Source organism: Cryptotermes secundus, unplaced genomic scaffold (assembly GCF_002891405.2).
Source record: "Cryptotermes secundus unplaced genomic scaffold, Csec_1.0 scaffold273, whole genome shotgun sequence".
In the NCBI taxonomy this organism is placed as follows: Eukaryota; Metazoa; Arthropoda; class Insecta; order Blattodea; family Kalotermitidae; genus Cryptotermes; species Cryptotermes secundus.
Window position 1 is genome coordinate 1,549,287 of NW_019744109.1, and position 25,258 is coordinate 1,574,544.

A 25,258-nucleotide genomic window follows, 5' to 3' on the forward strand; every position below is an offset into this window, starting at 1 on the left:
TCCTTCCACTAATCAGGCAATTTTTCCTTATGCCAAATAGAATTAATTAGATTGTGACTCTTAGAATGTAATATTTCACCTCCTGCTTGAATAAGTATTGCTGGAATTTGATCACTACCTGGTGATTTATACCATTGCAATTTTGCAATAGCACTTTCAACCTCAAAAGGGCTAGGATCAGGTACTAATGGCTCAGCTGTATGGATTCCTGTCTGCCTAACAGGACTGACCCTATGTACATTCAATAACTTAGAGAAGTAGTTCCTCCACCTATTCAAAATGTTGAGAGAATCTGCAAGCAGATCACCATTCTCATCCTTCACTAAGTTACTGCTAGGCTGGAAACCCCTCTTAAAGTCATTTATTCCTCTATACAGGTCTCTAATGAACTTTTTCTTACCGTTCATTGCAAGTTCATCAATTTTGTTTTTCAGGTATTCCCTCTTTTTGTTCCTGAAATGCCTGCTGGATTCATGTCTTATATTGTTCAGATTATCCCAATTTAACTCTTAATGACTGCATAATCATGTTAAAATCAGAACTGAAATTATGTAAAATAATGTGACAATAACATGAAAGTGAAATCATGTAAATCAAATGCACTTACATTAAGAAGTGAAAGTGCCTCAGATATACTGTGTTTTATAACCCACAATATACCTTAAAATCCTATGCATTTAAAAGATCTGTTATGTTTTATTCAGAACACATACCTTGAGAAGTGCTGCCTGATGCTCACGTCTCATCCTTTTGTAGCCTGTCATCTGCTCATGCATCTCTTCTTGCATGTGTTCTTTCTGCTGCTTTGTCACGATGGATGTTGTTCGGATGGTTGCAAAGTTATTGGCTCCATGGTCCTGGATGGCATTTGAGTTACTGGCCTGATACAACACAACATAAGTACATGGCTGACAACTGTCATGTCTGTATTCTAAAATACACGCATACACAGGGACCCATATATATAAGCGGCCTCTGTAGTCTAGAGGTAACATTCCCACCTCATAACTCGTGGTACGTGGGTTCAAATACCCGGTGGAGGTCGTCAAATTTTTAAGAGCGGAAAAATTCAGGGAACAAGTCCTCCGGGAGGGACTTTAAGCTGTGTGTCCCGTGTCGTAACTTTACGGCACGTAAAAGAACCTCATATCTCCTAAGGAGATCACTGAGCCAAATTCCAGGACATTTCCCACCCAACAATAGTCTCTAAGGCCTCTGATAGATGGGGGATGCATTACAGACACCGCTAAGCAAGTGGCCGAACTCGCTTGCTCGGCGGGACTGATGGTACGCACCATTTATCGGTAGGATATAGAGACTGGTAGAATACCATAGAGGGAAGCACAATGGACCAATACTGGTCTAAGTGCATGGGGAAACCCACCCTCTCCAATAACTAACTAACTAACTATATATATATATATTCCTGTTGCTCCAACTTTGGAGCATAGGTTATCTGTGAAATGCTTCATTTCATTTCAGTTTCTTAATCTTAGACAGGCGGTAGGTCTCCTTGGATAGGGTATCAGCATGACACAATGCCACTACCTACACACAAACACGGAATAAATGCAAATAAACATCCATGCCTTGAGTGGGATTTGAACCCACGATCCCACCGTTCAAGCAGGCAAAGAAATTTCATGCCTTACTTGGTGCAGCCACTGTGACTGGCAGGGAACTATAAGTTCTATACTAATTTTTGTAGAAACTTTTGTGTAGCATGAATTACATGGAACATTCCTTAAATGTGGGGACTTACTGTGTCTTCTGTCACTCTGCAGTTGCCAGATATCCTTCTTCTGGTAAATATTAATATCAATTTTGGCACATATTTTTCTCTTACTTGGATCTTTCTTCATAAGTGCCTAGACCAGCATTTATGTAGAATATTCTCTCACACAAACTGTTGATAAATTTTTTGCATAACATTCCTTTCCAGATGATATTTTCTCCCAAACTACATGGGGTTTGAATATAGAGAATATTCAGCTTCAGAATGTTATACTGTTTTCTATTGTTACACACTTAATAGGCTAACAGTTTGGACAGTCATAGGACTGTGCAAGGATAGACTGGAATCCTAAATAATGGTCACCGTTTTCTGATATTAATGGCAAATTTTTGCATAACCAGAGTAGCTACATGGCCTACCAAACAATTTAACATATCTCCAAAACAGATCTCTGTGCCCATTATATCTTTACAATTTTGTTACATGTGGTAGTTGAAGTACATAAACTTACAACAATACAGAGCCCAGAACACAGACAATGTACAAAACATTTCAAAATGGCTTATCTCAACCATGTATCTATTACAAATTTTTGTATGATATCACAACTGCCCCTCCACCTTATCGTGGTGAGGGTGTTTGAGTATGCCAAGGACCCTGAGAGCTATACCAGCGGTAGCGTAGCTACTGGCAGGGCCTCCCTTGCTGGACAGGTCAAAGGGTAGGCATCAGACGAAGAGAGACACCGAAAACAGATGCCGGAAGCAGCGTCATCAGCGGCGNATCATAAGAGGAACACAACTGAGCCTTTTGATGACAAACTCATAATACATACAGCACATTCAACTTATATGGAAACATGCCGCTTGTGACAGCATGTGTGTAGAAATTTAGTGTGTGACCAAAGAATGAACACTACAGGGGGTATTTCTGTGCCTGTGGTGCTGACTCCATCTACTTTATTGCTGAATACTGTAAAGGGGTAGCAGATACTTACCATATTTTATATGAGAACTGCTAAAACTGACTCCTTTCTGTCTTCAAATATGCTTCACAGCAGGACAGGAAGAAGTTACAGTTGTAAACACTCACGCCCATTTTAATTGTTTCATAATATTTTTGCTTGGCATTCATAGTGACATGCTGAGTGAGAAGATAACTCAACCAGACTCTGGAGAACGTACCTGGTGTCTATTGCGCATGGAGGGAGGATAACTGGTGTCATTTCCATCAGCAGAAGGTGGAAGACTATTAGTGGAGCTACTCTGTGATGATGCACTCACACCCACTGAATGTAAAGAGTGTTCAGAGGTGATGCTGTTGCTTTTACTGCTGTCACCTCCAGTTTGCTCATCGGGGGTGTCTGCAACACAACATAGTACTAAGAAAGGGGGGGGGGGACCAACAAGATGATATTTTTTAGCTCTGGCTGCAAGGTCTCATTAAAATATGATGCAAGTGGTGAAGACTGAATTAATTCCAAAACAGCAGGACCATGTGAAAATGTTTCTAAGGAACTACTTGGCGGCAGAAGCTAACAGAAGCGTGACATTTTGGATACAGGTGTAATACTAAAATATGAATTTTTACATCAGTGTTTCTACTTCTAACAACTGTATACCACTACACAGGCAGTCAGCACATATGCAGACCACTCATCTATCATAAAACGCCCCTTTGCCATAAAGAGCAAGCAATTACACTTTTTTCTGCAAACAGGAGAGAAAACACTGCCATAAAAGACTTTTTCTATCCATCAGTTTGAAGTATTTTTAAAAGTATTTATCACAATTGTTTTAATTTAAATTATTTCATTTGTTACATAACATAACACTACGTGGACTATATAATACTATGGACCATCTGATGGACTGCCAAAGACAGCCAGTGGCCTGCAGACCAAAGTTTGAGGAACACTACTTTAAATGAAATAATTGGAATACAATTTTAGGCACATTTTGCTACATATTTTCAACTATTATTTTTATGAGATAGTAAGTTATGTCTAATGATGTATGAACATTAAAAATTTTTAACTCTATCTTAAATTTGGCTTTGAAGTTCACGTATTTGTTTTTGTTCATCAACGTGGCAAAGTGTATTCTTGTGTATTCGACATGTATTAGGTATGTTTCATATTACTGCCACCACAGAATTCCAGAAGTTTTATTCATACAATTCCTTAAACACATTTTCTAAAAACTGGCTCATCACATTTCAGAACATAAAAATGTTTAGTTTCCCAAAATCACAAAACTAGTGAGAAGTGTTTTGAAATTCAATGACTATTATTGAGAAGTTTTTCTCAAAATTTAATTTTGGATTTCAGGTAAAGCTGTTGACAAGATCAGCCAACATAAACTGTAAAGAATCTGGGTTTTCGTGGACTCAAGTAGTACAGAAACTTGGAAAGCAAAATCTGTCCCACTTAGCACTCTTTTGAAACACCTTTCAAACTGCTGTGCATTATTTGTTGAATTTGTTAGCATGAGTATTAAATGGCTGTGGATACTGCTTTGAAATTCACAGGCAAGAAATATTCATACATCCACCCATCACTACCACAGCTTTCTACCTCTGTCACCGAGAGTAGCTACATATAGCAATCTAAAACTGCAGAACTGTTGGATATAAAGAACCAAGGTAATTAAGAATGCTACTGTTAAAAGTATTTATTTACATCAATCTAATTGGTATGTTGTATTTTAGCATCCTGTTGCAATGATTCATATTCATAATGGGTAAATTGTATTAACAGTCTTCAAGTGCATACAATCCCATTTACCACTTCTACACTACATGTTTCGGCAGTATGCTGCCATCTTCAGGTGTATCGATCCGTCAACTATTTCACTGGTTGCCTTTATATGTCCATTCACAAATAATATTAAATTTGTATACATCCTTATATAATAATAAAGGTTATGTATTTAAAATTTGTTAAAACCTATTATCTCATACGTCATATTTTAAATTCGTGTGTGTTATTGATCATCCACATGGGAGTCGTTCTTCTTATGTTTCTAATGTTGTGTGTTTAGTATGTCTTATGATGTGTTCTACTCATGTGGCTGCATGCGTGGTTATGAAAGCTTACAAGCTTTTCAGGTAATAATTAACATAATTACAGTAATTTAAATGTTAGCATTCTTTTCGGAAGATCCTGTACTTAACACTTTTCAAACAATGCCAACTGTACAGTAAACATTGAGGGTTTGCTGACAGGTGCAAAAAATATACTGCACAAAACTATTACATTTCTGAGAATACAGCTTGCCATTAACACCACAGCATAATACAATATTCAGGCCCACGACCTTCATAGCAAATTGGTCTGGGCAACTCAATATGAGAAAATACATTCTGTGAACTGTGAAACAAATACAAGACAAAAAGATGTGAGAGACATAACATGGAAAAGGCTTTTAAAAGTGAAGAAAAATGAAAAAGGAAATGTCTCTGACATTGATGATTACATCAATCCGCAATAGTAAGGGCACCTACAGTTATGCAACTGCATCAGCCTGACAACCCTTAATACTGAGCAACAATACTCACCATCTGCACTACTCACATCACCCACAATACTTCCATTTCCCAATGCTTCTACAGTACTCACCATCTGCATCACCCACATTGCTCTCATTTTCAAATGCTTCTATCATAAGAATTTTCTTCATTTTGCGATAATTCAAATTGTCTAATTCTCGCACTGCTGCCTTCGTACGTTGGATCAGGTCAATTAGAACATGCGGTGAGCGGGTCCGGGTCACCATTTGATGCTGCAGAAACAAGCTTATCAACATTAATATCAATCCAGTTACCATTAACTGCTTAGTTTTACTGTGTAAATATTACTGTCATACATTTCATTGAATTTCTCAAGAAAGGACATCACCACATTTAAGGTATACTGGTTCCTTGTTAGCTGAGCAACTGATATATTGGAAAATGTCCCCAAAGTCTCCCAACCTCATTCCACTGAATTTTTTCTCCAGAGAAGTTGTCAAGACAAAATTTCTTTCTATATAGCAAGTGTAATAATGGTAGGTGATATTACAAGTATGCATGTACTAGTTGCTGGTAGATGGATCTGCTGACAACAGGTTCTACGTTGCCAGCTGTTGTCATTTTCATGAAAAATGCTTATTTGAAGAGATTCTTAGGCCTGTATTTCATTTTTTTTTCAATCTTTGATGTTATACCTAAAGTGTGAATATGTAAGGCAACATCCCCAGTGTATATAAAAGATCGTAACGTTGAAGAATTATATCACAAAATGTGTGCACACTTCTTGTTTTCTCTTTAACCCAAACTTTTATCTTTAAAATAATTAAATTAAAAAAAGCTGAAGTTTTATTGCAGCATACATAAATTAATTATGCAAAGATGGTTTAACAAAGGGCAGAACCCCCCACAGATGGGTTATACAAGGTATGGTGTTCACTATTATTTGACAATGGTCTTGTCAAATCATTCTATAACAATTAACTAGTGTGATGGACCAGAATGAATAAAATTAAATGTGTTGTTCACATTATACACTGTTTAGTGAACACATCGTATGGCTAGGGAAATCTGGTAAATATTTAGAAAATTTCCAGATATCCCTGTCCACTGTTATCTTCTCTTTGAATTAATGTAATGTGAATGACATATCTATATTCACTCTGTACATTCTTGTACCCTTGCTCTGTGAACTTCTGTATCTTCCTCACCTATCATATTTAGTATAAAATCAAGTGAATAAAATGTAAAATATTTATCAACGTGAGGTGTATAGTTACAAACACTGAAGAAATGATGAAGCTTACAACAATCACAGGGGGCAAGACCAGTACAATCAATTAACTACTTAATTTTCTCTATTTAAAACCTGTTCTCACATAAATTTTAATTCCATGATTAAAGTCCAAGAACCTCAGTATTAAATTTCCACCAGATCAAGTTGTGATGGACTTCAATATAATGCAGACAAACATCAGATGACAATTTCACCTTCTGCTTAAGCTACAATAAGAAAAACACAGCCACAAACAAAGCCAACAGAATTAAAAGAGTCTAATGCTGAAAGAGATTTAACACATATGTAAGATTTGAGGTTTTCACAGCGGTGACTATGAAGAGAGAAGTCTTCTGGGATGTGGTGCCGTGCAGATATTGTGTTAACCGACGTTTCGGAGGAACGTATCGCCTCCATCTTCAGGGGAGAAGAAAAAAGAAGAAAATTCGCAAGCGAAGAACCGGCGTGAGCAGGTGTAAATAGACCAAAGTACTCAAATCTTACATCAAGGCAAGTTGCTTGTTAAAATACAAATTAATACACGATCAGAACAAAACCACTTACTTGCAGGATTATTTTGTAATTTCAGTCTACACAAAGAAATGCCAGAAAAAGTACTGTATGTTTATGAAATCAAATACATCATAGAGTAAACACACTAGTTATAAACTGCGAAGTTTCATATAAAACATATATAACTGTGAAATATAAATATACTTTAGAAACATGTGAAGAACTGGTCCAGTTACAATATTTTTTAATCTAATTATCACCAGATGACTTCATTAGCGTTAAATTCATGCTTTTCATTCAAGATGTCCTACCCTCTGCTCTGTAGTGAAGAGTCTACTAGGTCTCTTTAAACTTCGGGACACATTAATTCTAACAAGTACAGGTTTCTACCATTTTCAAAGATTTTCTTCTGTATACTCAGCTAGATTTACTTACTTTACAGATCCTATACTGATTACACACATCTCAGAATTGCGGTGACAAGTGGTTACGATTAGGAGTGGAGTGAAAGGTAAAAGGGATGTCTTCTGGGAACAAGCTGTTTCCTAGTGCATGACCTGATACTATAGTGAATTTAGAGAAAAACATTTATTTTGTATTTAATGCATATGGCAGAATTTGTAGGAATATCATAAAATAGGGGTGTAACTTAGATGTAAGTAAATATGGTGATAGCAGAGAAACTTACCGATAGGAGCCTTCCTGATGTGGGCCTTTCGTTGGGGTTCTTTTGAAGACAAGATTCAACAAAATGCCTAAACACATCAGTCCATTCAGGGGAACTCAACGAGGGCGTCTCATTCTGAGCTATGTGATAGAGGGCACTCATTGCATTCATGTTGAAATAGGGTGGCTTACGTTCAGCTGCAACAAATATAAATTATGTCTACTAAAACATTTACAGCCACTACAAATAAGACACTTTATTAATGGCTCTTTATGACAGGACATCTTCTTCCCAATTAACCCTTCAGAATAAACATACTCATATTGTCTATACTAAGACAACAGAGAGAAGTTCCATGGATGGTGGGAATAAGAGAGCCAGAGGCTTCCCCCCTTCTGCCCACTATTATATTAGTCTCCAACTACCTCTGTTCCACATCAACCACCCCAAAGCACCTATCATTGACAAAGACTATCACTATGAACATTTCTGTAAACAGAATGGCTAAACAACTATATGAAGTATGCTCAAGAGGAAAGTGTAACACACTAGTGTCAGTATAAACATAAGCTAATGTTGTTCTGAGGGGATACATTGTACCTGTAGGATGGATTATAAAAAAATAGATATTTATCAATAAAACAGAACATTGCTTTTAATCCAAGTGGTCACACAATGTAACCACACTGAGCATGCAATTAGGTTGTCAACATCACTGCCAAGTAAACAGTGCTTAAAATTCAGTCACTAAAAGTTCGCCTCACTGAATAAATATTGCATACAAGCATGGAGTCATACTAGTTCCCTAATTTTGTTAAGTTATTTACTGGAAAATTACCAAAATATTTAATAAGCATTTTTTGTTTTCTTTGACAAGTTTCACTTCCTTTCTTGAAAAGGAAAGTATTAATACATATTCTTGAGAATGGAAGGTTACTCTTCCGGGTCACACAAATTCAACTACTAGGCTGCAAGTCTGACAGCTCTGTTCTGTTGCATGCCTATGGTACAGCTTTATTAATTTTATGTTTCTTTTCTAATGAATTATTGATTTCATTCTGAACACTGTACTTCTCTGTTATTTCACTTCCCTTGACACTGAGTCTCTCTGCATGTTAGTAAATATGTAGATACAGTAAATTTCATATCTACAAAATTCTAAAATGAATCTCACCCAACTCTATACATGTGATTCCCAAAGACCATACATCCACCTTGCCATCATACTGTCCCTCATCCATGGCCAGTATTACTTCAGGTGCCATCCAGTATGGTGTTCCCACAAAGCTGTTTGCAGGACATTTGATGCTTGCTGAACCAAAATCCGCTGCAACATGAAATACATGTCAAAATATACATCAATTACAAAAATATGAATGACACATACACGTCCTGCGTGCTCAATGTGATCTTCAGAATGGTGACTTTGGTTCATATCGTATACTGAAAACAGAACCTAGTACTGTTAGTTCCTCGGAAATCTAGCTGTAGTAGAGGGGTCATACCATCTCTCAAGGGCTGGGGGAGCTGTCTTATCAGCTTACATCAGTGTGGGTACTACCAGTTTGGAATGTAGTGTCTTGGAGTGTGGTCAGGTGTATAGTACGTTGTGTTGCTTGTTAGTTAGTACCTGTCATAGCAATTGTATTATGTGGTGTTCGTGTCACTATCATGGCACACTGACAATCGCACAGAACAATTCATAGCGAGGCCAGAGAAGTTATAGCTAATGTTTTCCGCTCATGGAGTAGCTCTGAATGTCACCACAGCAAGCGTACAGCAAGCGTGCTCCACAACAGTGTTTAACTTTCCCTGCAGCTAAAGTTATGGGGCACTAACTATAATGTTCTCATGGTAGCAGAACAAGACATTTCACTATTTGACGATGACACCCCCTCAAATATGCTTCAGAAACTCTATGGCATAGAATAATTTTCCACTATACAGCCAAAATTTTTCACTAATTACACGTGTGTGTACTTGAGGTGTACTCATTCCAGAAACCAATGTCTTGAAATCTGTGTTTTAGTTTCTTCAATCCAAATGAGGTATGACTGCACCAAAACTACACTATTTTTAAAAACCCAATACCATGCAACCCAATCAATACTTTAAAAAATCCAAACCTTCTAATATGAATAAAAAAACAGTACGGTACTAGTGCAGAAATTAAATGCATAATAGATCAAGATCAAGCACCCACAGATCTAAAGTTATGTATACACAAAAATGGAAAAGTGAATATGTAAAAAGAACAATTGTTTAGAACAAATCTTTCTCCCAGACCATACATGACACTGGCATTCTACAACAAAAAAACAGGACATCTCTTTTTTACATAAACTAGCAATGATGATCTTGAAGTGGAATCACAGTATTCTACATTCGGAGACACAGCAACGCAGGACACAAAAAATTAGTGTTTAGTACTTCTGGAAGTATAAGGACTATTACAAAAATAAGTGTCTGAAGAGTTCTCTCTTACCCAGTTTGACAGTACCATTTTCTGTAAGCAGAATATTGCCTGCCTTTACATCACGGTGTATCCGCCCCAGAGCATGAAGGTAACTCAAGCCACGTAGTACACCATCACATATGGCCGCTATCTCCTCCTCTTTCAATGGCCTCTTGTGCACCTCAATGATGTCTGATGCAGATCCAAGACAATACTCCATCACAAGCTGTAGGACATGAAACATAAGTAGCTAACTCCATGGTACATGGGTCCTGCTTGGAACCTGACAGGTTTTCAAACGAAAGAAATTCCTTGCTGATATGGAACCTAAAGGTTCATCACTGTGATTACAGAAGCTTGTCACTGGATACTATCCTAAACCAGTTCATTCCAGGTCACATCTTCCAAACCCATTTCCATAAGACCTATTTTAATAAATTTATTTATATAAACTGCTTCTATCAAATTCTGTATGTAAATCCATTACAACATGAACAGTCACAGAATTTATTTCAAGATCTGTGCTGTGATATACGGTGGATGCAGTGCCTCATGAGAAGCAAGGTTTACTGAGCTATGCATGTTTTATCAGTGTTGAACCTACAGAAAAATATTTTTTCCTGTTTATACACAGGACCCTGTAACTGATACAGGGCACATTCCCTGGTTGGCAGATGGAAAATTCATGCTAAGTGCACGACACAATAAACGTAATTAAAAACCAGACCAGAAGATGGCACACATCATGTGCTGAAACACGTGTCAAAAAGCAACTCCATCTGCTGGAAACAGTGTTGTCTTGACAGGAATATAATAAATATTATCTGTATTTTATAAGTAAGCTTACACCTTCTGATAAGAAAGGAAGACCACAGAGATAGTGCATTGTTTGTCAGAGGCATGGAAAAAGGAAAGTCACTGTGTACTGGTCTAATGCACATGATGAACTATGCATGGAATGTTCTCAATCTCTAAGGTAATAAAATAAAATTTTCCTTATTTGTATAAGTTTAGTGTGCCAAAAGTAATTTTAAAACAATATGTATCAATATTTAAATTCTGTATAGTTTTCTCAAATGAGTGAAAATTGGAAATTACCATATTTTCCATATTTATTATAGTTTGAATGAAACAGTGCATATTCATGTTCTATGATTTAAATATCCTCCAGGAATTAAATTTTCTGCAGAGGTTAGGAGATAATATCACTTCAGAGGAACCTGCTACCTCTATTTTAATATTCTTCCCAAAGCAGCAAGCATCTCTGAATCACTGGTAACTGCCTACAGAAGTATGTGGGTGTCACAACCCAGAATTCCACAATCTCAAAAGCCTAACTTTCTCCCACTAACAAGAAGGGCAGTCATCTATACAGTTGCCACACTTGGCTCTATGCATAAATGAACGAACTCTTGAGTGCAGTAAGGGTATATTTAACAAGACATAAAAATACCTTTAAACAATTAAGTTAATAATAGGTTCATGAAATCTGACTTACCCATGCCGTGTGATCTCGAAGGAAGCAACCCTTATATTCAATTGTATTGGGGTGGTTCAGTTGTCTCAGGAATCGAATTTCTTTCAGGATATCTTGCCACTTCTCCAAACTCTGTTTCCCAAGGTAGGACATCTTTTTGATGGCAACAATTTCCTTGGTGACCAAGCAACGTGCATAGTACACAGCTCCAAAACTTCCATGTCCAATCTCACGCAAATCCTCAAATCTCTTCTCAGGATCATCTTTGTCAAAAAGCTCAGCTATCTCTGGGTCCTTCAAGCTACCAGGTCTGTTAACAAAGGGAATGTTAACTTCTGTGGAGATAGTTGGGGCAGTTCAGTAAAATAACTGGCTATGAGATGGAATGGGCAGGATTTCTTCTTTACATCATTATGTAAAGTAGATGAACCAAGTTACTGACCACTCACCTCAATGGCATGCTAAGGTCAAGAATGTGGAGCGATACCTCCACAACCCCATATGTTCCAGGTGCAGTGTCATTTTAAGCATAGGGACAATTTACCTTTCTAGAATCTATGATATATGATCTAAGATCGTGCCAAGTATGTGACTATGGGAGAGAAAAGTCATGGCAGTAGAAGACATACAATTACCAGTTTCTACTCCTGCCCCATCCCACAACCCCCACCCAAATCCACACACAATTTTTTGAAATAGTTGTACAAGACTGCTCTCAAAACTGAATAAAGAAAAGATTATTTCTCCATACATAGCTTACAGTAAAGAATTTGCACCTTCTGCTGCAGAACTTAATGACAGACAATTTGGTCAAAAAGGTACAAAGATGAGAAAATTATTATTTTAGCTTTCACACTGGAGGAAAAAACCTGCATCTTTTACCTTTCCATGTCATCCGATAACTTATCTATATATTGTGTTCCATTAAGGTAACAACATAGGCAAGAAGAGCAAATACTTCATTAGGGAAGCACCCAGTTTGAGTCATAAGTGATACAGCACATGCTTCTCTGGTTACCATGACTCTCTCCAGATATACGCAATTCTACACATTTGTAATAATGGTTCAGTATCATTATGACACAACTTTCTATGGATATTGTCCACTGTATGACAAATATATAGAGTGGAGAAAAAAATTTCCAAAATATTGCAAAAATGCACATCTATGATTTAAATAACACTCATACAAATTGTGTGGAACACACTAAGTATGTGTACAGAAAGATTAAATCAATTCAGCTGAACTATTACATAGAAGAATACTGTGAACTTTGAATACCAGAAATTGGCACTTATGATCATATTTCACTTACAATTTCTTTATCAGAATCAATGCTTAATTGGACCCCTCAATTTATTATGGTCTAAACCCATCTATCCCATTGGTCGGTGAATGATTCAATATTACCTTACAATGTAAGTGTGTAAGTTCATTCAAAATATGATATTAAATGGATACAAACCTAGAGAACTTGGGTCATTCTACAGATCTCATAAATTCAACAGTAGCTTCGTCAAACACTTTCAATAAGTGAATAACACAAATGTATATGCCCATTTTTAATGTTCAAAATGGAAAATACTTTTCTGTGCAACAAATCAACCAAATCAAATGCATTCTGTTACATGTACACTTCAGCTCATTCTACATAACTTTTGTGGGTTTCATTCATATCTGATGGGCAGTTCATTTTCATCATCAAAAAATCCATTATATACATCTGTATTGTAACATGGCACCCAAAGGCAGGAACAGTGAAGTCAGAGGAGATGTCCACTGCAAGGCAACTGCTCAGTAAACATATTCCCACAGCAACAAACACGCAAGCAACAATCAAATAACTTCCATTGCTATGCAACAGCGCTGTAAACATGCATTCTCAACAATAGAGAGGCTTCGTTTTCTGTGTGGTACATGCCAAGGTGTTATAAAAAGGAAAAAGATTGTTTGAGTCAGCTCACCCATGTGGAGTTGTGGTCGAATACCTCCACTGTGACCCTGCGAGTTGTAGTAGGCGACAAAAAGGGAAGTCTCGAATCTGAGACAGTAAGATATGGTCGCGAGTCCCAAAGGACTAGGACCTGAAACAGACTGTGTTGGCAAGGGCCAGCAGCATGTACAGAAGACAGACCCATCCTCTCATCAGAGAGGGGGCCCCAGAAGAACAAGACTATAACCGTCAAACAGTAATAAATATCTGGTCATGAGCCCCAGGAGGGTGCTCGACACCAAGACTCACTGACTGACTGGTAGTCAGCTGCAATTCGACTTTGACTTGAGTCAGTTAATATGTAAATTAGGCATGATCTGCTCTGTAAAGCCTGTACTGACAGAGGACTTGTGTGTAGTGCAAAATGAAGCATTTTCAATAACATGTTATATGTGCAAAATATACACTTGATGAAAGGCCTAGTGTATTCATAACAGACAAACCCATCTTCTTGTCAGAGAGGATGTTACATTAGGACTATTACCGCAAGAGTTCAGTTGGGAAAAAAAAACCTCTGGTCATGGGGTTCAAGGGGCCTGATGCCAAGACGAACTGACTGGTGGTAAACCTCCAGTCGTAAAGTGACTTTGACTTTTGAGTCACTTGAGTTTCGAGACACTGTCCTGCCAGGATATGAGCTTGGGAGCAGAACAATTGAGTTGAGTGTTTGGAGTTTGCAGTTGGCAGAATAATTGTGAAGAAATGGGAAGAAAGGAATTAGCCTGTGAAACGAACACTTAAATGTGTGATTTGAAGTGACAGACTTATGAATCTGTTGCCAAGATATGACTAGTGAAAACTGAGGACCCTAGTGGGTGTAACAGTGAACTGTACAGTGTGGAAATAGCAATAGACACAACTTTACCTTACCACATGCACCCACGCATTCACACTTTTGGATGACTGTGTAAGTTACAATCAATTTATAAAAGCGGCATTCAAAGATGTGACAAAATAGTCACAGTCCACAGCAGTAAATGAATCTTACATTCATTATGTCATGAAATGTTCATAACAAATTAATACACAGTGATATAAATTCATAACACATAACCCCAACTGTTTCTGTCATTGAAAGAAAATGTCTCTTCTGTGCAAATCAACAGATGAACAGAATTTGTAATACGTTAATTACCACTATAGTCATTAACAGTAATCACTTTTCAACTGCATAATCAATTACTGCCCACATTATACAGAAAACAAATCCCAGTCTTTTGAAATAGCAATTACCACTAAAGAATGAGGGGCAAATGTGGAGTTCAGTAATCTTCAAAATTAAAAGTGGGTGTAGACACTCAAAAAATGAAAATAAAGATTTAAAACGCCACTTAAAACCAGAATCTCACTTCACTCACCCCATAACCCCACCACCTTATATTTGCCATTTCATTCTTCATGTATAAATAACAATGGTAATTACACTAATACTATCAAAACTGGTTATTTGCCAAGGTCATTCATAAAATAATCTAATTAATATGACAAAGTCAAGAATATTTCTATGGAGCAGTATTATTATTATTAGAGGGGGTGGGTTTCCCCATGCACTGAGACCAGTTATTGGTCCATTGTGCGTCCCCCTTTAATTTCTACTGTCCCCATACCCTACCGGTACCGGTGCGTGCTATCAGCCCCGTTCAGCCAACGAGGTCGGCCGTCAGTACCTGATATTTCCCCCTTCTACCAGAGGCATTGGAAACTACTTGGGCGGGAAATTGTTGCCTAATTTAGCTCAGAGGTCTCCTAGAGACATGAGGATCTCCCTTCCCACATCACGTGCATGAGCAGTGACGAGAAGAACAGAGCCTTGTGTTAGCAGGCAGTCTAATGTAATGTTGTCATGATGTTTTCAAAACAGGAACAATGGAGTTGGATAAAGATTGAATGTGCCAGAGGCTGTACAGCATGACAGTGTTGTCAAGGTCTTCAAGATGCTCTACCTACCCTCTACCAGAAGCATTGGAAACTACTTCGGCAGGAAATTGTTGCCTAATTTAGCTCAGAGATCTCCTAGAGACATGAGGATCTCCCTTCCCACATCACGTGCATGAGCAGTAACGAGAACAGAGCCTTGTGTTAGCTGGCAGTCTAATGTAATGTTGTCATGATGTTTTCGAAACAGGAACAATGGAGTTGGATAAAGATTGAATGTGCCAGAGGCCGTACAGCACAACAGTGTCATCAAGGTCTTCAAGATGCTTGTGGGGAATCTGCATTGCCTTACAGAACAGTGGCAAGGTGGGTAAAAGCCTTCAACGAGGGACACCAAAATGTTGCAGATATGCGTCGGCCAGGTCGTCCAAGTGTCAGCGAAGAAGTGTACACTCTTTCCGCGTTACTGGACAGTGATCAACGCCATATTTTGCGTGAGCTGGCATGAGAGACAGGATCAGAGGATATGACTGTGCTTCACATTCTGGAGGAATGCCTGGACATGAGAAAAATTGCATCACAATGGGTTCCGCATGATTTGACGGAAATGCAGAAATGGCAAGCTGTGACTGATTTGTTTGATCGATGGGGCTGGGAAGTGCTGTACCATCCACCATACTCCCCGGACTTAAGCCCTTGTGACTTTGACTTGATTCCTAAGATGAAGGAACCACTTTGTGGCATTCGCTTCAGAACTGTTCCAGAGATTCTTCAGGCAGTAGACCACTCCATCTGAACTATCAACACAAGAGGCACTGCTAAGGGTATCCTACGACTCCCACATCGCTGGCAACGGGTTGTACACAATGCTGGTGACTACCCCGAAGGACAGTAAAACTTCGAAACATGCATCTATTTTGTATCACTTGTAAATAAACAGTTGCCACTATTAAAGTTCCAACTCTCGTACATTTCACTGGAAATGAATACCAGATGTCACATTCCAGTATATGTGGTCAATTCACTGTCACTATAAATAAGACTGCGAGTTCCACTGTTGAATGGGGAAGGTGTTGGAAATATATGACCAGTAGTCATCCACATCATCCACTCTAAACTCAGTTTCCTTTAAAAGTGTCCCTAGGACATATTATTTCTGTAACCACAGTTCTAATCTTACTGCTGTCGGGACATCGTTGAATGGCTTCACTTCATTACTGAAGCATTTTTGGGCCCATGTTTATACAAACTATTCTCACTAATTGGGGCCAAAATACTCACCCTCCAACTTTCTGTACTTATTTCTGGAACAACCTGTATATTCAAACTGACACCCACACAACCATCAAGTTACTTAGATGTTATTAATATAAATTATCACTGAACAAAAATGACTGAAATATTATGCACATAATTACATTCCTGCAGACCAAAACAACAGATTTTGCAACCAAACACTGCTGAGCCACTTCAACTTTCACTTACATCACACAACTTTAATGCCCACTTTATATAAACACCTATATGCATTTCTGCATATAACTCAATAAATATTTAGCACAGCAGACAATTTTTCAAACAAAGGAGAAATGTGAAACATGTTCTATATTAAATACACTTTTACATTAAGTATTAAAATTCTCAATTAAATACCCTGGATTCTATGCACAGATTTCTTGATTTATTACATTAATATTAAAGACATCTCTGTAACAGGCTGTGGAGGCCCATAGGGCTGTAAGATGTTGAGGCTCCCACATTTTCTTTTCTAGACAATCGGCTTACAGATGGCAGTGAGGTTGTCAGCCTTACGTGCTGCCCGCCCTTTATCCCCAGGAATATTCCTGGTACTCATTTCTGTTAGAGGCTGAGTCGGCCCCAGGGGCATAGTGCAGCTGGAAGGATTAGGTAAACTGAAAAATCCACCTCATTTGGGACTCAAACCCCGCCTGTAGCATAGTGCCTCAACCAACTATGCTACCGCGTACCGCCACATTAATATTATAATATTACAATACTCAATAATCACCATCATACCCTAACTGTGCCAAGAGATTACTGCTGGATTACCCATATTTTTCTATTATTAGTACATCTTTCCCCCTTCCTTAGTACAGCTAATTGAAAGTACACTGTACATTCAGTGCACACAGCAATCTCAGAGCTACACAAAAACACTTCAGCTGCTCATGAAGGGAAGAGAGATGCCCCTTACAGCAATTCAGGCCAACTAGTACCAGATTCAATAGATAAAATGCATATACAAATTACAATCTCTTCAGTATCTCCACAGTAAATAATGAAGCAAGCTTATACATTATATGTGAATTTCTAAGGGGGGGGGGGACTTCCCATAAAGTAATTAATGGGAAATCTACTGGGTCATTTCTGGATGACAATCCTGTTACAAGATGTGTGCGTACTGAAGAAATATTCAATGAAATAGAAAATAGGCAAGGACAGAATCTTTGCCTGAATTTGTCCAATGTGACTTTTATTTGTGGGGTACTCTGAGAATAAAGTGACAAAACAACCCAGCCCCCACCCACAATACAGAAGAAGTGAAGAAAATCCCCTTAAAGTACACATTACAGACTACTCATAAACTTCGTCCAATCAATCTCAATATCTTTAATTGATATAGTGCTGAATGCAGCTAAGACACACGATTTCAGTACCTTGAATGAATGATTGTATAAGGGGTGGACCTTCTTGGCCCTTGCACCATGACCACAGTGATCTATTGTGCCTATTTCAGTACCGTAATAATTTTTGTAAACTGCTTTTACAGTTCTAATGGTCAGATTCTTGACTTACATTAATTAATTGGTTGTATTTTGCCAAAGATAGGCCATCATCCAGTCGTGGGGACTAAGAACTGAGCTGAGTAAGAAAGTGCACCGCACTACAAAGGGCCAAAATTCGTTACTTTGTAATGCACATCTACAACCAACATGTATGCACATGTACTATTATCAGAGCACAATGATAATATCCTAATCAATACTACTTCTAGGGCTGTCATTCATCTATCAATAATCAAATAATAAAACTTAACACGATCTGAAATTTGAAGCAAGATTAACAAAATAATAATATACAAACATTAAGAAAATATGTAAGATTTGAGGCTTTCACGGCGGTGACTATGAAGAAAGCAGTCTTCTGGGCTTTGGCGCCGTGTATATGTGGTGTTAACCGANAGAAAATATGTTTATATTAGTAGATTCTAAAGGGTTCTGATGATGGTATAGGACGCTCGGGATTACTGGATTTTTGGGCTTTGTCCATCATCAAGTATTCTACGGAACACTGAATAACATGTTTTGGAAACTGGATGTTTCCATCCTTACATGAGAGCCATGCCATAGCGAAAGCAGTTAGTCACTGGCTTCCCACCGTGGCGGCCCAGGTTCGATCCCGGGTCTGGTCAAGTGGGATTTGTGGTGGACAAAGTGGCACTGGGGCGGGTTTTCTCTGAGTACTTCAGTTTCCCCTGCCAATCTTCTTTCCACCAAATTCTCCATCATCATCATCACACAGGGCAGGCTACAATAGGCCAATCAGTGGCCGCCGTGCCAAGTGGACCCAGTTGGACTCCACCCCCCACTAAGTGAAATCCTCACATGAGAGGGATGGGAGATACCTACTCCGTTGGGTTCATTAACACATTCAGGACTGGATGGGCCAATTGACCCTCTATGTTTCTATAGCGTTGTGGACCGGGCAGGCCAATTGGCCCTTTTCTGACGCGTTATGTTGCAACCGACTATATCTCACTGTGTGGCCACGTTGCATCATAACTACTGCGTAGTTGACCTCGGGAATGTTTGCTAGCTTAGGCAGTAACATGATCACACTCATTTCCTGTCACACTGGCGGCAGTACCTGTGTCAGACACAGACGTAGTGCAGCCAGGGCCATCTGTTCGCACACGCCAGAGACCTCATGTGGACCCCCCTGGACGACTCTCGGGTGATATGCGGAAACATACCCTCGTGAGAATTGTGAAGAGTAAACATTGCAAGAAGCAGTACCCTTCTAGGCAGTGCCGTGTGTGCGCAGTCCACAAGAAGAAGAGTAGGACTGCGTACACCTGCAACTTCTGCGTGATGCCTCTTCACAAAAGGGAATGTTTCCAGAGATATCACATGCACAAGCACTTCTAGGAGCTCTGGTAAGTGTTCTCCAAAAATTTTAGTTCATAAAATTGATTAGGAGATTTTATATTAATTTTTAAAGTGAACGGTGCACAAGTTAGGGTGCTAGGCTTAAAAACCCCGGTCCCCAGGGTGATTTAAATATTTAAACAACCGGTCTGCAATGTGTTAAAAAGAGCCAACCCCAATTACTTGATCAGTTCGGTCACCCACTCCCTCACCTGAGGACAGAAATAGAACCAGTTTCTAAAACATCACATTCTTTAGAATACCATGCGATGGACAAAGTGAAAAAATCCAGTAATCATTCATGTTTATACAAATATACTTACAATTAATTTGAAATAATGTTTTAGCACAAACTGAAAACTTTTAACTTGCATAAGTGTACTGAACTGCTTAGCCCAACTACAGCATTCAATAGTAACTACCAAACCTGGCAGAACAACCCACAGTTTACATAAAAAAAAAGAGTTTTAAGATTTTGTTAAGGCTGGGTAATCAAAGCAAAAGACAAAACAAGAAACACAGCTATTAAAATAAAATTTATATAACAGCAAAATACACTTGATGGATCATAAATGAAATCAAGACATATTAGAAGAATCAGAAATGGAATTAATATCAGACAAAATTTTGATACATAAAATGGACTGCATTCAACATGCCAAGAGAATAAACTTCTAAAACTATTAATAATTACAAACCAAATTCGGGGTTCAAGGCTCTCACAGAGGTGACTATCTTCGGATTGTAATACCATGTAGGTCAAAGAGAGTTTGATGTTTCAGAGAATGTTATCACCTCCACCTTCAAGTTCAAAAAGTAAGCCAATCAAGAAACTAGAGGTATCAGGCTGCAAGTCAAACGTTTTTCAAGCTCATCTTCCTTTCCATCTGTTTTTACTTTCCCGCCTGCCCTACACTTCGAACCTTAAGATGATGGAAGCGATAGTTCCTCCAAATCATTAGGCTCTCTTTGAACCAAACAGCATTATAACCTAGAAGACTGTACCCAAAAAACTATACGGAAAAAGGAAACAGGAGATGTGTTTGAAGAGACTACTGAACAAATAAGGCATGAATGGCATCAATAGGTAGACTAACTCCCATGATGATGATTTAAAACTGTCACAGCAATGTAACACAGTAATTCTTCCCAAGCTGTAAGCAGTGTCAGGCCAACGCCAGTCTATGAGTGAGGAAAGTTTATTTTTAATGACATAACATAGCTTACAGCTTAAGAAGTATTATTTGAATAAAGACAACTGTACACAATTCTTCTGCAAATTTTCTCAATAAATCATAGTATCAATAGAATATTTAAGAGCTGTTAAGTAAATATTAGGACTGTCATGTACAAATTGAAAAAAAAAATACATCAATAATAAATACAAATGTAGCTCCAGTTTCCAAGGTTAACATGACAATTTCTAACGCTTCCAAAAAGTTCTGAACTGAAATTCTAACCTGTTACCTAACCATCATTAATTTGTAAACCATCCAAAACTCCTTTACTAATCACATTTACACATACAACTACATGCTAATGACAGTTACTATAACATCATACTTTATTTGCAAGTTCTCAATCAACAGGAACACACTGCCACAGTAAGAAATTCATAATCAAACTTATCTAACCTATTAGTTACAATAGAGTTACTACGTGTAAGAAGGTGTAAAATTAAACCCATGTCTTCATAAGTCATATAAAGTAGAACTACTCTTATTAGTCTGTAAAACCAAATGAACTTACATTTACAAGTACAGGACATACATCTCTGTAACACAGCAAACAGCTCTTTCCTCAAAAATGTGTGTAATGGCCAGATTTTACATTACTATTATAACTGAACTAATTATATATTACCTTGTATGTCAAATTGTTAACCCACCTGGGTACAGCTGGCATAATATTCCAGTAATTTTAAAAACACCCAGAAGTTCTGCACCTGATGCTTCCCAAACGTGGGAGTTGCTTGAAGCACTCAATGGTACTAAGTACTCTTTCAACTTGCATACACTCTCACACCTGATTACATGAGGCCATGATCCACTCATATAGCGAATGACCTGAAATAATATGTCAATGGGGGCTTCGATATAGGTAAATCAAACATAACAATGACATATTGAGCATAATTCTGCAGTGTATAAAACGTACGCAGGCCTACTTAAATTTCTTATTAACAACTGTAAGCACGAAAGGAAACTGACGAGAATGAACATTTACTATTCCTAGCGACAGGGTTCTCAGAAAATACACTTGAGCAACAATAATCGTCCTGCATAAAGAAGAGGAAGAAGGGAACTGCATCGTGAACCATTTGTTAGAACACCGCACTGATAACCAACAGATCTACAAATCTGCATCACCTTTCCCACACGCAATTCGAACATTCGAGGTTAACTTTCAGAACTATTTACATAGAACTTATAAGTGAAAATTGAGATAAAAATCATCACAATTTCTGCCACTTTACCATCAAAAGTTTCACCTTCAAAATGGCGTCTTCTAGGCATGCGCAAGAGTACTTTTAACTCCGGATGATCTGGATTTTTCAGAGATTATGCTGTCTTGAGACATACTGGAATATATTTCTCCTCAGCTTGAACAGAAATCTCAGCTGAAATTAATGATACTCTCTTGTCATAAATATTATGTAAAATCCTTCGATTGTGTCAAAAATGATACCAAACCTCACCTCCAGCAAAACTAGACGTTGATTACCCAATTATTGTAGACACAGATGAAACACAACATATCTCCTACAATTATGTATAATTTTCAAATGCTCTCGTAAGATGTCACTATCATGTGACTGGGTTGACATTTGCATTGATGCATTCGTAAATCGTAAATAACGATAACACATGCAACTCAACACGCTCAACACTATTGCTGGTTGCTGGACAGCCAACAGACATCGTGTGCTAAATATGCACTAACGACAGGGAAATACCGAGTAGAGGAATTGCTTGAATTAGGTACATACGAATCATCCAAAGTATTCACAAAAGATGTCGCTGTAATAGTATAAGATGTTTGTAAGAATGTGCTGCAGAGCGCTAGGCATTTTTCGCATACACATTTATTTTAAAAAAAGTTATCGTCACCAAACGGAGCTACATGGTGCCGAGTCCTTGGGAAAGCACCAGGCATGGTATCAATCCTGAGGCAGATTAATCCAATATGTGGGAACCTCCCACATTCCAACAGACAACAGGTAACTACCATATATAAAAGGAGGAGGAGGCAATATTTATTCATCGCTTGCAGCCCGGCTCTCTGGACACCAACACAAGCGCTAAATTGCCTTCAAGGGAGTACAACAGATGTACCGCACCGATTCCGCCAGCCCACGCACTGTAGGCAGCTGACTACCACCACATGCACCGCAGCTCCGCCGGCCAGCCAGACCCACCGCCCTCACCGCCTCACGTCCATAACCTGTCGGCTCGCAATCCCGGGTAGCCGCAAAGAGCTCGCCGCGCTTGCTGGCGGTACAAGGAAGATTCAGCTAGACAAAACGGCCCTTTTAGGGCTCTTCACGCATCACCGTCATTACTAGACCGGCCTAACTGCTACGAAAGGCGTCTCCACCGGTCTTCTTCAGACACGCTCATCGCTCATTTGTAATACGCGTTATAAGTGCAACCCTGCATGCATTCCACCCTTACACTCATGTGTGCTATATGGCCTGTCTGTCTCATCCTCGACTTCGTTATTCTAATTATATTTAGCAAAGAATACAAGTTACAAAACTAGTCATTGTGCAGTTTTCTCTAACCCCTTACCATTCCATCCCTCTTTGGTAAAGATGTTCTCCTAAGCACCGTTCTCATGTACCTCCAGTCTATTCCCTTAATGTCAGAGACCAAGTTTCACATCCACACAAAACTACAGGCAAAAATACAGTTCCGTATATTTATTTTTTACATTTTTAAATAGACAAGAAGATGAATGGTTCTGAACTGAATGGAAGAAATCATTACCTGAATTCAATCTGCTCTTTTACATCCTCACGAGTCAACTTTTGATTTGTTACCACCGTCCCCAAATATTTGAACTTTGCCACAGTTTCAAAGGATCTGGTACGTGTCTGCATGTTTATTTTGTCCTGCAGTCTAGTGACAAGACATCAACATAAATTTCATTTTCTCTGTACTTCATTTAAGATCAATCTCCTGACTTGCATTAATTAGAGCTTCTGTGTTTTTCTTCATGGTATTTATATTATCTCCCAATATATTTACTTCATCAGCACAGATGAGAAGCTGATTTGTCCCACTTAATTTTGGTTCCACCAAGTTTTCTTGGACCTCCTAGTGGCATATTCTGAAACAAAGTTGAAAAAAAATGGTGATAAAGCATATCCATGCTTAGACCACTTTGAATATGTAACATAGCAGACAATTGTTTATCTTTACAGACTTGACTGCAGGTTTGTTTAAATACAGTTTATATGCCTAACTAGTTTCATGGGTACAAACTAAATGAGAATATTGCACAAGACTTCCCTCCAACTGAATCATTAGCTACTCAAAAGTCTATGAACAGCTGGATGTACTGTCTCACCCAAGTTCTCCAGTATCTGACAAATGCAAGCCATCTGATCAGCAGTTGATCTACACTGAAACATATATTAATGATACCCAATCCAATTATGAATCCAAACCCCACATATAGTAACACGTGACAGCATTATAAATTCTTGCTTTCTATACTTCTGAATGATGAATTACCTGCAAATAAAGTTAGCTTTGGTATTTGTGGGTCTAATAGGAAATTTTTCTTCAGGTTGGTGTACATTGCAAGATTCGATATAAGAGAAAATTACTAAACTCTTGAGAATGCCCATGGTTCTGGGGAACATGGTGGGATGAAATGGTTCCAAATCATGCATGAGTTTAATGTTCCAAGTTTCTATTCATTTTCTTCTTAGTGGGTTGAGACTGAGTCCACTTGGTACTGTGGCCACTATTGGTCTATTGTACCAGCACCAGATGATAGATGAGGGTGACTGTGGAGCAATTGGTGGAACAAAGCTTGGCAGAGGAAACCAAAGTACTCAGAAAACCTGCCCCAGTGCCACTTTGTCCACCACAAATCCCACATGACCAGACCCGACTTGAACCCTGGCTGCCATGGTGGGAAGCAGGCGACTAACGACCTGAGCCACAGTGCAGCCTTTTCAAACTTCTAAAAGCTGTATGAGGTTCCATATGGAGGAAGCAGACATGTTTCATACCTTCCCAATACCATCTTATCTGCTTCCCTTCTTATTCCTGGATCTCCAACTTTTGAAGCTACTCCATATTTCATCCTTAAAACTAAAAATGGCTATATTCTATGTAACTTTATAATATACTGACCAGTTACTTGCACTTGTTTTGTTCACACAGTACTCAAAAATTTGTTCATCACACTTGCACTTACTTTTGTATATCTCAAAAATCAGAAGCTGGAGAATTTGACTAGCTGAACCTTAGCTTCTCAAGACTAGTAAGCTAAAAATACAAATTTACAAGTACTCTGTCAGTACATGTAGAGATTCAAGTACAGGTCAGTGTACCGTAAAGTGCTCATCAGAAAT

At 38.4% G+C, this 25,258-nt stretch overlaps 1 protein-coding gene across 5 annotated transcripts in view; it reads right to left on the reverse strand.

Moving 5' to 3' along the window:
* LOC111874428 (serine/threonine-protein kinase Tao) overlaps nt 1–22,446 on the reverse strand; it is a 43,141-nt gene extending 20,695 nt beyond the window's left edge. Inside the window, exons 1-10 of one of the 5 annotated variants that reach the window (XM_023869928.2) lie at nt 22,367–22,446; nt 22,145–22,288; nt 21,557–21,734; nt 11,652–11,940; nt 10,184–10,379; nt 8,873–9,025; nt 7,720–7,895; nt 5,355–5,517; nt 2,920–3,098; nt 714–881 (exon numbers count right to left, since the gene is read on the reverse strand). In XM_023869928.2, the coding sequence (XP_023725696.1) occupies nt 714–881; nt 2,920–3,098; nt 5,355–5,517; nt 7,720–7,895; nt 8,873–9,025; nt 10,184–10,379; nt 11,652–11,940; nt 21,557–21,573 (1,341 nt within the window). In that variant the 5' untranslated portion in view covers nt 21,574–21,734; nt 22,145–22,288; nt 22,367–22,446. The other 4 variants (XM_023869929.1, XM_033755448.1, XM_023869930.1 and 1 more) reach the window with 4 other exon arrangements.
* Nucleotides 22,447–25,258: the final 2,812 nt, after the last annotated feature.